This window comes from Struthio camelus, chromosome 5 (assembly GCF_040807025.1).
Source record: "Struthio camelus isolate bStrCam1 chromosome 5, bStrCam1.hap1, whole genome shotgun sequence".
NCBI classification, from domain to species: domain Eukaryota; kingdom Metazoa; phylum Chordata; class Aves; order Struthioniformes; family Struthionidae; genus Struthio; species Struthio camelus.
The window spans coordinates 31726017-31740650 of record NC_090946.1 but is presented as its reverse complement, the minus strand read 5'-3'; the positions used below and the strand labels follow the sequence as shown (position 1 = coordinate 31740650).

General features: G+C 37.7%; 1 protein-coding gene across 3 annotated transcripts in view; it reads left to right on the top strand.

Annotated features, from left to right (window-relative positions):
- The window catches only part of NAV2 (neuron navigator 2), a 245424-nt gene that overhangs the window by 72496 nt on the left and 158294 nt on the right, over window positions 1-14634 (top strand). For all 3 annotated transcript variants that reach the window (XM_068945366.1, XM_068945365.1, XM_068945364.1), the window contains exon 3: window positions 3294-3346. In XM_068945366.1, coding sequence (XP_068801467.1) covers window positions 3294-3346 — 53 coding nt within the window. The remainder of the gene's footprint in view (window positions 1-3293; window positions 3347-14634) is intronic.

Below are 14634 nucleotides of genomic sequence, written 5' to 3'. Positions count from 1 at the left end.
ATCCCACCATCAAAATATGTGAATCTGGTTCTCTCAAGTGTTTAAATATAGTTGTTTTGAGTATTGACTTGTGAAAACACTGACAAAATTCAAAATACTCCTTCCAAAATACTCAAAAAAGTTATTATTTGCTGTATTCTCATAGCCAGCTCAGAGCTGCCTTATTGATGATATTTCAAATTAGGTCTGCAAGGCACAGCTTTCAAAAGTTAAAGTATAAGGTGAAGGATTTCCTTTTCAGATGATGTTTTCCATGTGAAATAAGGTTCATATTTAATCACACTCATTCTAATTCTCTAAATTAGCAGAGAAAGAAAGTCCTTTGTATCTGATGTGCCTTAGGCATGCTGCATCTCATTAACAGAGAAGTGGTGATAACTTTCACACATAGAAGCCGCTTTAACTGTAGCCTTCAAAATATCAACATTTTTCTGATGAACGATACTGCATACTAAAGAAGCTTCTAAATGCAGTGCAAGAGATTTTTTCTTTCTTGTGCTGTGCTTTCTGTTGTGTGTAAAAGTAGCTGTAAAGACACTTCCTCCTTTTTGTCATGAGTGGAGTGTTTAGAGATTATGCAGAATCATCAAAATCTGATTTAATTATTAGTGATACAATTTTATGTGTATTCATCTGAAATTCATATTGCAGACGTGAAATCTTGCTATTTTGGTTCCAAAACTGATTGGTAAAATGAAAAATAAAGATATGATTTTTAATGAAGACTCAGCATGGTTAATAATGATACAGCTATAATGATTATAGTCCTTTCTGGTTACTTGTATTAAGTGAAGCAGATATGTATTTAGGGAAAGGAAATAATTAGTAATAACTAGGTAGTTCTTATACCCTAGCATCCAAACAAGGAGCAAATCTAAAAAGGTGTGAAACCAAATATCACTGCATTTGACTTCAGAGAATCTACCTTTCAGACTTTAAAACTCTTGAATATAATATAGAAGTGTTATGTGATGACAGTTTATTCTCTTTGCAAGTCAATTAAAATGTATTCATAGCATTCTGGTTTACTTCAGGTCAAAATTTATGAGGATATAAAAGAATACATAAGAAGTATATGCTTTAGTAATGCCATAGAAGTAGTAGTAGTTGTATTTAAATACATATATACTGGGTCTGTCCATCATTTTAAATTTGTAATATCAAATTGTCACTCAGTTCCCTGTGAGATTCTTCAGTTTCCAAAACTCAGAATTGATGCTAAATTAAACTAGCCCAGTCCAGTAGGATTTTTTCTATTGATGGTTTTTGAGATCAAGCCTAGTAGTACTCCCTAGTATTGTATTCTTTTATTGTTCTGTTATCGCCGGGCAAGTGGATTGAAAGAACTCTGCAACTTTTAACGCTGGATTTTTCTTTTCACTTGTGCTTTCATATATTTTTGGCTTGTGGTTTCACAATATGCCTTCTACTGAAATAAAACCCAAATATTTTGGGTACCACTTTCCATGCTTTGATTCAGATCCTGTCAATGAAAGCACATGTCTACTCCTTATTACCTTTATTACAGAGTTCGACTTGCCTGGCTCAGTAAAGAAGATGAGAGAAACTCTCAGAACACCACTCAGTCTTAAGCTTTGGTACAGCTCTGGAACCAAGCTTGTATTCCCAGCTTGTGAATGCATAGCAATACCCAAAATGTGTAGAAGAGTTGAGTAAATATTTCTTTTTTGTATTTACATGCTAAAAATAAGGAAAAAGTCAAATGCCATACTGCAGCAGAAATTTGGAAAGAAGTTAAGCAGTGTAAACGTCTTTAAATAGACAACTCCAGCTAGTTTGTGTGTGAGAGCTTAAGAAGAGCTGGGTAAGAAGCTTTATGGTTTGCTAACATTATTTTAAATACACTGTATAACATTTTGGAAGCCCTAGAGGACTAGGGAAAGAAAAGCTACTAATTTTAAAGAAGGATAAACAAAATGACCTGGCTTAATAGGGATATCTCTCTACACATCTGGCACAAATGAGAGAAGAGCTCATTCAGAACTGCATTAGCCTCCTTTCAAGTATTAGTTATGACTAGTGCAAATTTATGGCAATAAGATCTTATCAAACTACTATGATATCAGCTTTTGAAATTACTACAGAATTAATATGTAAATAAAGATATTGCATGATGCAAAGCTGAGAGACGGTAACCAAAAAAATCTGGAGGCACAGGATTGAAAACAGGATAGAGGAAATCATTTAGTTTTCTGTATGACCAAATCTGAGGTCACACTTCTAGGAACCTATGCATGCTTTTTTGTGGATGGAGTCTGATAGTTTATTCTGAGGAGCACTGCAGCTGACTGATCTGCAATGGCTTTTTCACATTAACATAAATTCTTAATGCGTTACTGTGGCATAAGGAAGTAATGTGACACCTTGATATATAAAGAGGGGAATAGCAGGCAGGAGTAAAGAAGTTATATTATTTCTGTGTTTGACATTATGACTGCTACTGGAATACTGTGCCAAATTTGACATTCCTAACTGAAGAATGACAGAAAATTAGATGGAGCTCTGATTGTTGCCTGGAGAGTGTGTGACAGGTAGTAAACATGTCTTTATAATGAAAGAATCAACAGGATGCAAATCTATTCAACTGATCAAAGAGGATACCTTTATTACAATGAAAAAACTATGGAAAACAAGTTTGATTTTAACTGGTTGTTCAGTATAGCACACAAAAGTTATTTCAGGGTCCAGTACTGAAAGGTGAAACTAAGCAAATTCAGACTCCAAGGCAGGCATTTAACCGCCTCAACAACTTACTAATTTCACTTGAGACTTTAAAGATCGAAAGTGTATTTTTCTGCAAGTTGTGTTACAGGTGAGCCATGGATGTGAAGCTTGAAGAGAAGTCTCACAGTTTGTGCTGAAATTAGAATTGTTCGCAGTATTCCTGCCTCACTATGAAATCTGTATTCACTCTGCAGACAAATCAACCTGACATGCAAATGTCTATGCATATGTAATGTATGCTTTCCTGCCCAGCAGTGATGCACTTTCTGGAGTTTAAATCTTTTTTTTGTAGTTTAAAGGAGTTACCCGTCCCTGTCCTAAATGTTGTCGGACCAGTTGTTTTCTGACTCCAGCTGTCTCTGGAGGCATGACCCACTAGAAAAGTCCAGCTGCTTTTCTTGATGGGTCTCAGTGTTTCACACATTCACTTTCACTGGACAACCACAATCTTAAACCTCTTTATTTAGCTAGCAGCAAGTGCTCTGGAAATAATTGGCATAAATTTCCTTGGTATACTTTTTGCTTTACTTTTTATATTTGCTTTTCAGCAAATGAAAAGATTGAAGACATCAATGGGTGCCCAAAAAATAGATCTCAAATGGTAAGTAGCAAAGTGGTCTATTGTTAGTGTGTGTGCGTGTGGTTGAATGTTTAGCATGTATGATTTAAATCTCTAAGGGAGACTGTTAAAAACAATTTTCAGTTAGTTTCTCACACTAGTGAGGACAAAAGTATAATTTGAGGGAGAACATTAACACTACTGTTCTTGCCCATTGTACTCCACAGGAGTTGAATTAGGCCTTATCATGTAATCATGCTTTTAAAATGGCAAGTATTCTTACTTTGGTATTTTCTGTTTCTGAAATATTGCATAGTTAAGCAAGACTATATAAAACTAAAATGTTCTTTTTTCCAGACAATAGTTTCACAAAAGCAGAATTAGATATCTATTTTTAAAGTGTATTAAGATTCCTTTGTCTTTTGGAAAAGAAAGAAAATAAATGGTCAAAACTCACTAAATAAAGAATAAAATTCCAAATTGCAGACTTCAAGATCCATTTTAAATGTGTATCTTCTTTTTGACCGATTTAAGTTGAAAAGAAGTTATTTTTCTTTCCTGTGTGTAAAATTTGAAATTGAAGAACCAAAAATTAATGTTATAAAAATAAAAGCATACTGTACATCAAAAGTATGTCTGCTTTGAGTATGGGTGAAGATAAAGCTATAGACAGAACTTCGCTGAGAATGTAAGTAGTAAGAAACTGAGGAGTTTTTAAAATTTATGGCGTTTTAAATGAATACTATTTCCTTTTTTATCTTGAGACAAAACTAATTTTACAGTATAAATTCTAGAATCTCTCCTTTGCACTCAAAATGCTCAATTTGGGATATTTTAATATCTTTTCTGCATGTGAAGCTATTCTGGTGTTTTTCATTTTTACACCTTTACACAGCTGCCCCCACCTCCAGGTCTATAACTTGGATGTGGCTACTCATGTAGTTTCATGAAGGATTACAAATTTCATAAGATTTTGCCATCTTAAGTCAGAAACAGCACTGCGTTCCGTTATTCTGTTCTGGCTTTTTGTTTTTTCTTGGAAGTTATCATTCTCCCTTGGACCCATGGAGCAAGGACTCCCTTAAAAAGGAAGCCATCTAAACAGATTTATCGTTGCTACTTTTTACTGCTTTGAAGAGATTGGTTGCTATTCTTGCTGTAGCCACAGCAGCTGTCTAGAATACAAATAATTTAGGAAATGTTGCCAATTACTATAATTTAATGTTCCACAAACATATCATAGGAACTGAATTTCATTCAGGACTGGACAAAATCCCTAATAATGTAACTAAAAGTTCAGTGTAAGACGTTATTCTCCAGGAAGGAACAGAGCTGTTCTGTGTTACACAGTCAGATGCCACACTGTAGGTTGTTTATAGAAGTCAGATCTGGTTATAAAAGCATCAGAGGGCATGTGGTACATCAGAAGTTGTGAAGAAGTATTTGCTTTGCTCTCCCTCCTCCAAGATTTAAAGTTTATTCAGGTTACTCGCTCGGGAGGGTGGGGTGACTAAAACTGGCTGTTCTGTGTCACCCTACTCATGAGACGTAGCGCATCAGTCAAAGCTAGGCCATCCCCAGTGGTGTTCTTGCCACGAGCAACACAAGGGTTAGGCTTACAGCTTGCTTTGCTCAAGTGCACAGGCTCTCAGAGCTTTCTGTCACCTCGCAGTAAAGGACGCGAAGACAAGCACTTAGGAACCTTCATAAAGGTAGCCTTCGCTCGGGTGCCTGCAGCCTTTGAGGAGGCAACTCTTCTCCACGTTTCCTGCATTTCAGGAAAAGGATGCAAGTTTTACCCACTGTTCATTTACGTTTGGCAGTCTCCATCCGTTGCATTTTGGTGCACTTTCCTCTTGACGTAACTTACATGTCTGAAATAGCACTCCACAGGGCGTGGGAGCTGGTGTTTGTGTCTAGTGCTTATACTGCAGAGGTGTGGCAGGAGGCAAGGGTCTTTGATCCAGTCAGCTTGAACACGTGTGTTCGAACTTGTGTAGCCTTATTTTTTTCAAATTAATCATTCAGTTACAGATGTGAATATTGTAGTCTCTACAAATTGGATGTTACAGCTGAGTAGTAGATTTAAAAAAAAAAAAAAAGGAAAAAGCTACCATAAACAAAGATTTAACTTTGCTCATTAAACAGAAATACAACACAGCTTAGTGGGAAGTCTTCTACTCTCAGCTCTCCTGTCTGGGCAGTTTGGGCAGTTTTTCTAGTTGGTAGATTCACCATGCTGTGGATAGAGAGACATGTGAGCTGACCTTTGTAGAGGCAGCTCAGGTCCCGCCAGATGTATCGTCTTGGAAACCCAGAGTGAATCTGTATATCTTCCAGGGCCCTTATGGCTTTGTGGAAGCAACTATAGTTTCTTCCATGTGGTACGGTCATAAGCCAATAAAGCCCACCAAATCTTAGAGAGCTGAATGCAGAGCCGGATCAGATCTCTGTACATTGTTGTGCCCATTGCTGCAGTGTTGGAGAGCAGCATGTTGCGAATTTGCCCAAATTGAGCATTGAAGAGAGCTTGGGTCCAGCGGGCTCAGAGCCAGTGCTAATAAGCCTTGTCAAATCAAGTCTAGTGCTGCAGAACCATTTGGGACCGTTGGGGCTTATCAACCTAGTCTCAGTGCCAGAAGTGACACCACAAAGTCCCACACTGGATTCATGAAAAGTCACTTCAGTGAGAACCTGTGCCTTGTGCTCATGTTGTCTGGGTTTCTCTGCTGTTGGGAGTATCTTGATTTTCTTTTGCTTCAGATAACAGTGTTAGCTGGGTTTTATATGACCTGTTATAGACTGCTCTATATCTTCTTCCCTCAGCATAAGAACTATAGAGATTTTTTTCAGTCCTGTATATTTTTATACTGTAGATATTTCTCTAAACAAAAGCCCATCATCGTGATGATTAATTTCAGCTGGCACACAGAAAAATGTTGTGGTTAACTGAGGATGTAGTAGTATGGAGTACAGGTTCTATGGCCAAGAAAATTTGGAGACTTGTCACCACAATTGCATTTTGCTTTGTAGAATGAAACATAAGAAAATATTGGCTCACTTCTGGAGAACTGGGAGAAGGAAGTTAAAACAAAACCACTTTCCTCTTCTACCCGTTTTGGAAAAAGACAGATGTAAATAAGCATAAGTAGGGATATTTTTGTGTTAATACTGATTTTGACTGAAAAAAACCCAGGGATTTTTTTCTTTCTAACAGTCAGTTTGCCTTCTTTTCTGGGGATGGTATTAGAGCTCTACATTCATCATCCTTCAGAAGGTGGACTGTACAGGAGGTACAGTTCAGTACGTTGTCTTGTAGCGCGTGTAGATTGTTCTTGTTAATGTGAGTATTGAGTGAGTGCTGAATATAACCTATTGCAAAGGGGTTTGTATCAGTTTTTAAAGCATAGACTTGAAGACAAAGAAGAAGGGAGATGCTTGGTAGTGAAAGGATGTATTGGCAGACACAGAGGACAGCTGATACACCGCTGGAAGAGGGGGGGTAAAAGCAGCAGAAAGCAGTGTCATGTAGGAAGGGTAGAGTTTTTCTTCCACTTTGAGCACAAAGCCAAGAAATATTGAATGTGGCAGTGGAAAGAGATAAGGAACATCTGGAAATATTTAAGAAGTAGCATGAGAAAAGAGTAATGAGAAAAAAAAGTTGATTTTTTTCATGGTTGAAAATAAAAAAGTTGAGGTTTTGCAGTACTCTAGAGAGAACTAAAATGTTAAGTGTCAAAGTTGGGGAAGTGGAGTGGAGTGATAGCAAACCTGTCAATGATAAAGGGAAAAAGATGGGGAAATCTGTAGGTGGATAAAGCAGACTCTCTCATCTTTCCAGGCTAAGCCTGGGGAAGCTGTGGGATATCCGAGACAAGAAATTGGAGAAACAGGAAGGAATGTAGGCTGAACCCAAGACCACAATTCCCTCCTGTAAATAGGGTAGGAAATAACTGTGGTTCTCATGTGGTATTTGTGGTTATTTTTTATTATTTTTAAGAGGGATCACTTTATGTATGTAAGTATCTATGTGTGATGAAACTATCATGGAACAAAGAGGAGATACTTATCTTTTTGGTGGGTTCACCTGAAAGTTTTTCAAAAGTTTTCCCTTTCTGATGCAGATATCAAGTTGCAATGATAAAATAATTCTGTTCAGACTTTTCTATTAGCGTTCATCTGTCTTGCAAATGCAAAGGATCTTTTACAGCAGCATGGACCAGAGCCTACATTTCTTCCCAAGAACTTTATAAAAGTCAAGACAAAGGACTTTGTTTTCTATATGTTCACTTCATTTGCAAGGAAACCTTATTGCAGTGATGGCAACTTGACTTTTTAATTTTATTATTTGACTGATTTCTTGTATTCTGAAAATGTTCTATAGTGTATTCTGGGCACCCAAAGTCAAAGAATGGTTTGTGTAAAAATTATTCAGCCTGGCAGAACCACTGTTTTTAAAGTGAGCAGCACAGGAAGTTTTAATTGTTAAAGCTAGTTGTTCACTATCATCCTCAGTGTGACCCTTGCCAGCTCCACTCCCTGCTACATGAATCTGTTTTTTGGAGAAAAGAGCACATTAAAAAGGCTTCACCCTTCTTATGACAGACGTTGAAGTCTTTATTATTGTTTGTATATATCGTATATACTTATATGTATTACCGTGTTCTTTTTCACATGCAGTTAAAAATCACTAAAAGCACACTTCCGTGAATTGAGATAAATATGAATGCTGGTGTGATATGGCCCATACTTAAAGAGTGTAGATGAATAGGCATAAATGAGGGTTGTTAGGAATGATGTGAGAGGCAACTGTCTATATCAGCTGAGGAGCTGACTCTGTATGTGTAATATCTGCTAGGAGAGTGAGCTACTACTTTTTGTACAAATAACTAAAAATACCTGTTGTAAAAAGATAGAGTCTAAATATTCATAGCCTCTTGTATTTTTCTCATGGAAGTTACTATTGTCAGTTTTAGAAACTACCATTTCTGTGTTCTCAGTTCCCACCAGCTGCACCAGAACTGCTGTTCATCCAACACAGGAAGATTGTCATGGGTGCACTGTGGAGTTCTTCAGTTAACTCTAAGGATCACTATGACATGTTTTTAGATGTTTCCTGGTTACTGCTAAACATATCGCCCCGTATTACTCCCAGTCACATTTATCCCTGCTATAACCCATTTGTCTTAGGAGCTGCTACATTTCTTTATGTGAGAATGAATTGGTTTTGGGAGCTAAAAATAGCAGTTGGGCTCCAGCAGTATCACCAGGCCTTCTGCTTAGTCCCTGTTCTATCCTTGTTCTTGGAGAATTGGCATCGGCTTAAACCTGCTCCTCTAAACATGGTCTTTTTTATACATCCAGTGTTGTCTAAACGTTGCCATGGCTGGCTGCAATAAATTTGCGGAGGCTGTTCCTCCAAGCCCCCCCCCAGATTGACGGGGGCTGAAGTCTGGCCGTCAGGCCACCCGTTTCTCAAAGTCAAGGATTCTGTTGCCCGGGAATGTACTGCTAATTCAGGGAAATAGCTTTGCAGAAAAGATCAAAAGCATCACAAGCATTTTTTTCCTCTGTGAATTCCTGGTGCAGGATTTTTGGAAACATATCCCGGTGGTTAAAAATAGTCATGTGTTTTCAAATAAAACTTCTCCAAGGTTGTTCTGAGAAATATAGTAAAGGGAACTTTTATGTCTTCTGTTAAGCCTTCCCCTGCCTGCTTTACTTAAGGAGTCTGTATTTTACTGTCAGCGTAGGTTTAGCGTTTTAATCTGTTTAATGGTATTGTAGTAACAAATGGGCACCTTTTGGCTCTGACCTGTGGTATGTTTCCTCACAGCTGAATGTTAGTTTGAAGGGAAGACATTACTTGGAGCCATGCCAGACTGTACAATGGCAGACACCAGCTTAACTCCTTGGACTGCATGCGAAGACACTTGGCCAAATAGCGAGTTTAGGAATGTCTAGAACTGCATTTGCTTTAAAATTTTCTATGTTTCTGTAGAGCATATATTACCTAAAATACAAATTTTCCCATGTAATTGAGGCCTCGGCCCTCTACTGGAAATCTCATAAGATGCTCTTTCCTTCCTCTGCTCCATTATAAAAATCACAGCCCAGCTTCTGCATGTTGTCATATAGAAAAGAATGATTTACTGCAGAGTGATCTGTCAGGCTGTGTGTACTTAGATGTCTTTCTTTCCATGTCTCATTATGAATATTGCTGTTAGCTAAGATTCATTTTACTGTCTCTACTTTTTCCAGGGACCCAAACTGTTGTTATTAGGCTATTATAGTTACGGTTTATAGATTATCATCACTGAGATAGGCACTGTAGGGTAATGAACTTCTGTTTTGCAGAGTTTGCATTCTAAACAAAGCATACAGAACCCTCCCCTGGCCCCCATCCTCCTGCGTAGGAGGTAACATGATAAATAGAGCTAGACAGAACTGGGAGAGGCCAATATGTACATCCCTCTGCCATACGGCACGATAAAGTATCCCTAAAGCTAACAGACATTTGTCTACTTTCAGGAGGGAAAGAGTTCCAACACTGCTGCCTGTGGGGATGGAGATGAGGCAGTATGCACGTACGTTCTGCCCGTTTGGTGGGTGTCCATTGTGCCTTCTGAGACATTTCGATGACAGTCTGTCATCCTCATGGTGTATGCTGTTTCTTTGCCCTATGCCGCAGTGCTGGAACTTAAACGTCATCTGACTCTGAAAGAATGAGGTTCAGTAAAGAGCAACAGGGAACTAACTTAAAAAGTAATTATTAAGGAAAAACTAGGACATGTGAGCTTTGCTATAAAGACATAATTAGATTATATTCACTCATTTATTTCACTGTTAATTTAAGCTGCAGTGTCACTTTTTGAATACCTAAGTTTCTAGCTCCAGTGTGAACAAAATACCTGAAACAGAGCTATTGTGTAAAGGAGACAGTCATTCCACAAAAGTATGTAGAGATTTCTGTCTATATTTGCAGATATCTTTCACTTACATATTCAGATATTTACCAAAGAGTGGATGAATAACTTTCTTTTGCCATCGATATTATTTATGTAAATTTTTACGTAAATTTACCTTTTATGTAATACACTAAAAATATACAATGTACTGCTATGTACTGCTTAAATGGGGAAAAATGTGAAATTATGCATGACAGTGTCTTTAACTTCCTTTATGGTGCCTGCATATTGGGATATATTTATAATATATAAACCTGAATTCTCTGCCAGGCCATACCAGGCACAGCAGATTGTATGAACTTTATTGAGATTGCCTGTGCTGTTGTTAAATTTGGTGCCATGAGCAAAAGTGGTGCTTAAGTTAAATTTTGCACGAAATCTGTCATGGGTAGACTGTGATGTTTAGTCAAGATGCATCTTTAACGTTATCTGAACCTTCTCAAACCCCCAGTAGCAAGGAAAAAAAGTTAAGAAGTAAAATTGAAGACATGTGGAAGTAAAAATTAAACACTAATTATTCTTCCCCTTTTGGGGAAATTCTTTTTTTTTTTTTTTCCTGAACCCCAGCTACAAAGACAACTTTGTAGACTTCCAAAATAGGAGGATCAAAGTAACCCAAGTTTAAAGCATGGGTTCATAGCGAAAGTTATCTGATCATGTTTACATAGTTTAATTCTGATTTGAGAGCTGCACACTATCGCCTTTACTTTCTCAACAGAAACCCCTCTGTCTCTACGTGTTTTAAAGCAATACAGTGAAATATATCGTGAAACTTCCTAGTAGGCTAGAACATGACAAATTTCTCTATCAGGTTTGCGATGTAAGAATTGAACCTGTTTCTAGAGCAGTTTGTTCTGGTGCCTAGGCCTGTGTTTCTTTATGCAGAACCCGTAGTACTAAGCACTAGACTCTCATATATCTGAAGCAGAGCATAGCTTTTACAAAGGATGGTATGGGCCCGAGAAAAACTTTTTGTCCATGTGCTTCCATGTGAATCTTTAATTTCAAGCCGTTGGTGATGTGCTATAAATTTGTGGGCATGCTTATTTTAATTGATTAGTCTATGAAGCTAATATATCCAGAATGTTTTATTCTTTTGCTTTTTAAGTAGAATTATTTTGATGTATTTCCTATTTGAGCTAAATTGTGAAATATTATCCAGGATCCAGGTGCAAGGAAGGAGGGAGCACATATGTGATGTTATCTTTCCAGCCACCAAAATACATCAGTTAGGATGAGGTGAAGCTGTGACCTTCAGGCCTTCGAGACATAAGGACACACATAACCAAGGAGACAATATGCTGGGTCTGGTAACAGGCTGTTGCAGTAGCTCCCTTCCCATGGATTTTCTTAGAAAAGAACAACTGTGTACGGCTGCACCTCAAGAGCTGCTTCAAATGATGACGCTTCAAAATGACCGTTACTTTTTTATGATCATACATATTTGAAAAATGCCACCAGATTATCTGCTGGTCTACCAAGATCCCACTTTTAAAAACTGAGAAACTGTAGCTTATTTGTATCATTTAAAATAAATCTTTGATTACTTGATTGCTTTATTTTTATAATGAATCATTTAATAAGAAAATAGAGCATAGCAATATTTGGTACCAAACTTTCTTCTGAGGTAAAACTTGTGATAAAATACTGTGTGTAGTTTCTCTGCTATGTGAATTTAATTAAATTCTGAATTACTGCTGCAAATTCAAGTTAAATTTGATATACAGGGTTTTCAACGCTAGAGCTGGTATGTGAGGAGATATAACACTCCATAAGAGCTGCTGCTTACTGTAATGAGTAGTTTTAGTGTCAGTCCCTCCTTTTAGACGTCTATACTCTTCTAAAAATACCATTTTATATACAATTCGAGGATGTTTTGGGAAGGGCTATGTTCACTGGATTGACTAGGCGTTGATCATATTTTACACTTAATCACGGCAGTACCCTGGCAACATAACTTTCAGTCTGGAAGCCCGAAATAGAAAAGGGTGTCTCATGAGCAGCCAGGGAGTGTGGAAATGAAGCATTCATGGGACTTGCTTCACCCCCTGTTACTTACTCGCTGAGCACAGCCATGGTTTTTGTCCATCTGTTCCTGTCTTTAGTTATACTTAAGCAGAGATTTAGTGCCAGTAATGTACAGTTAGTGTGTTATGTGCTAACATCTAGTTAAGTGTCGGTTGAGACCAGCAAATAGTTTCATTTATATCCCAAATTAATGATTCTCCAGAGGCAGGATACTCTATTGATGTATGTTATGCAAAGTTGAACATGTTGTTGTTCTTTAACAAGTTGTAATTCAGGGACCGGTCTCAAGATTTCAAATGGCACACAACCTATCCATTTCAGCTTTTCAAATATCTTTCTCTCAGGCCTGATCCTGAAAAGCTGATCAGAAAACAATGAATATTTCCATGAGTATTTTTCAAAGAAATGAACCTTTACGTTTTTTCCCATAGTAAAGTTTCTCTTTTGAATGGAAACACCAAAAAAATTTGAAAAGCTGAATTTCAAAATAGAGAAGGACAATTTGTGGAGACTGTACATCCACATCCTCCTCCTTAAACAGTGGCTACTTGTTTGTATAAAAATACATTTGGTAGAAAATGCTGATGAGTTGTTGTGTTGTGCAGCCTCTTCCCTCACCGAACTGGCGGGAGCCAAAGCTGCGAGTGGAGGGGCTGTTGCCCCCCTGCTCGGCCTGCAGCCCGCGCTGGCGGCTCTTGACGCAGCCGCCCTTCAAGAAGGGGGTCCGTGCTGGTGGTTAAAGCAGAAAGCACAGATTAGCTTGGCAGGACTTCTGAGTCGCACGGGGTTGCCTGAAACCATTCTGAATACAAGAATGCCCTTTACATGCTCTTTGATGTGATTAGAAATTTGGACACCATGAATTGGAGCTTTCTCAGTGGTGCTTACTGCATGCATTTCTGTTTGTATTTGGCATGTTGTGAGTGCAGCTGCGGATATGTTTTTGGAAAAAGAAAATTAAATATTTACAGGGATTTAATACCGTGTATGTACAATAAGAGCCAGGTGGGCATTGCATGTAATAGGTCTCTGGGTTCTGCGCTTGTTTTGATATTTATGACAGGAATGCTAATATGAGGCCCCCCGCAACCATAGCATCAAAGTTCTTTAAAATCTTGACTTTTAACAGCATATTGTAAAGTGGAGAAATACTGTTAGTCCCACCCTTTCTAGAGGAGCAGCTGAGGCACAGAGAAGCGGAGGTTTTACCCAGGAACAGAGAGAAGGGGATGCTAGAGAGAGCGCTGAGGCTAGTTCTCCAGCCATAGGTTAGTGCCCAAACTGCCCTTTCCCTTGAAAACCAAACAGAGGTTAAATTGTGTCCGAGCGATGCATCTGTAGCATAGAGGGTCTAATTTTCACATTTAAGTGAAAACAATGCACCTGTGAAAATATATTTCGCTTTCTGTGGAATTATCTGTTAAGACCAGACTTTATATGTTCCTGAGATATGACCATTACTTGAGTTCTGAAATACCCACCAAGTTCTTTCACTATCCTGAAGTTAACTTTATGAGACGTTTTTATCTAAATAGTCAGGGGTGGCATGTGAACCTTGGGAGCAACATATCATTTATTCCAAAAAAGTATATTTTGATCAGGATAAGTATTAATGAAAGTATATTTTAAACAAAGGAATTAAATTAGTATTTATATCCTTCTGAAGAAAGCAGAATTTGTACCATTGCCTTGATTTTTCTTACGTGTGATATAAATACATTTAGGAAATAGTGCAAATGAGTAACAAACCTGATTTGAGAAAAAAAAATTTAAAAAACCCCAAACCCCAGGATTATAAGGATTATCAATGTAATGGTTCAAAATTTTAAGGCCTTCCTAAACCTGATGAAGTAAAAATGTTGACCATAGAATCTCGCTGATCTGAAAATACAAACAAAGAATACAGTTTGTCTTAAGAAACAGCTCGCTGAGAACAGCATGTGTTAGGCTCTTTCCTGATTTCTGGATTGTATGTGAAATCCACTGTAATGTTCTATAAGAGTTTGTACAACTTAGAAAAGAAATCACATGAAATCAATACTTTTCTTGTTTGGAAACTAATCTACTGGACAGAACATGGACTCTTAAGTCAAAAGGAAGGTACTGGTTTCAGTATAGGTAGTAATTTTTCTGGGTAAGCTCATAAAAACTCAGCTGTAAAGTTACTGTAAAAGTTGGGAGTAGAGATCTTGCACCATAATAACGATGCTTTTCATAGTTATGAGAATGATCAGAAACTTCCCATGGTTTCTAAGAGAAGGCACCTACAGTGATAAGTTTAATTTGGATTTTTCTTTGAGAACAACATCTGGATCTGTCACAGGGAGAGCACTG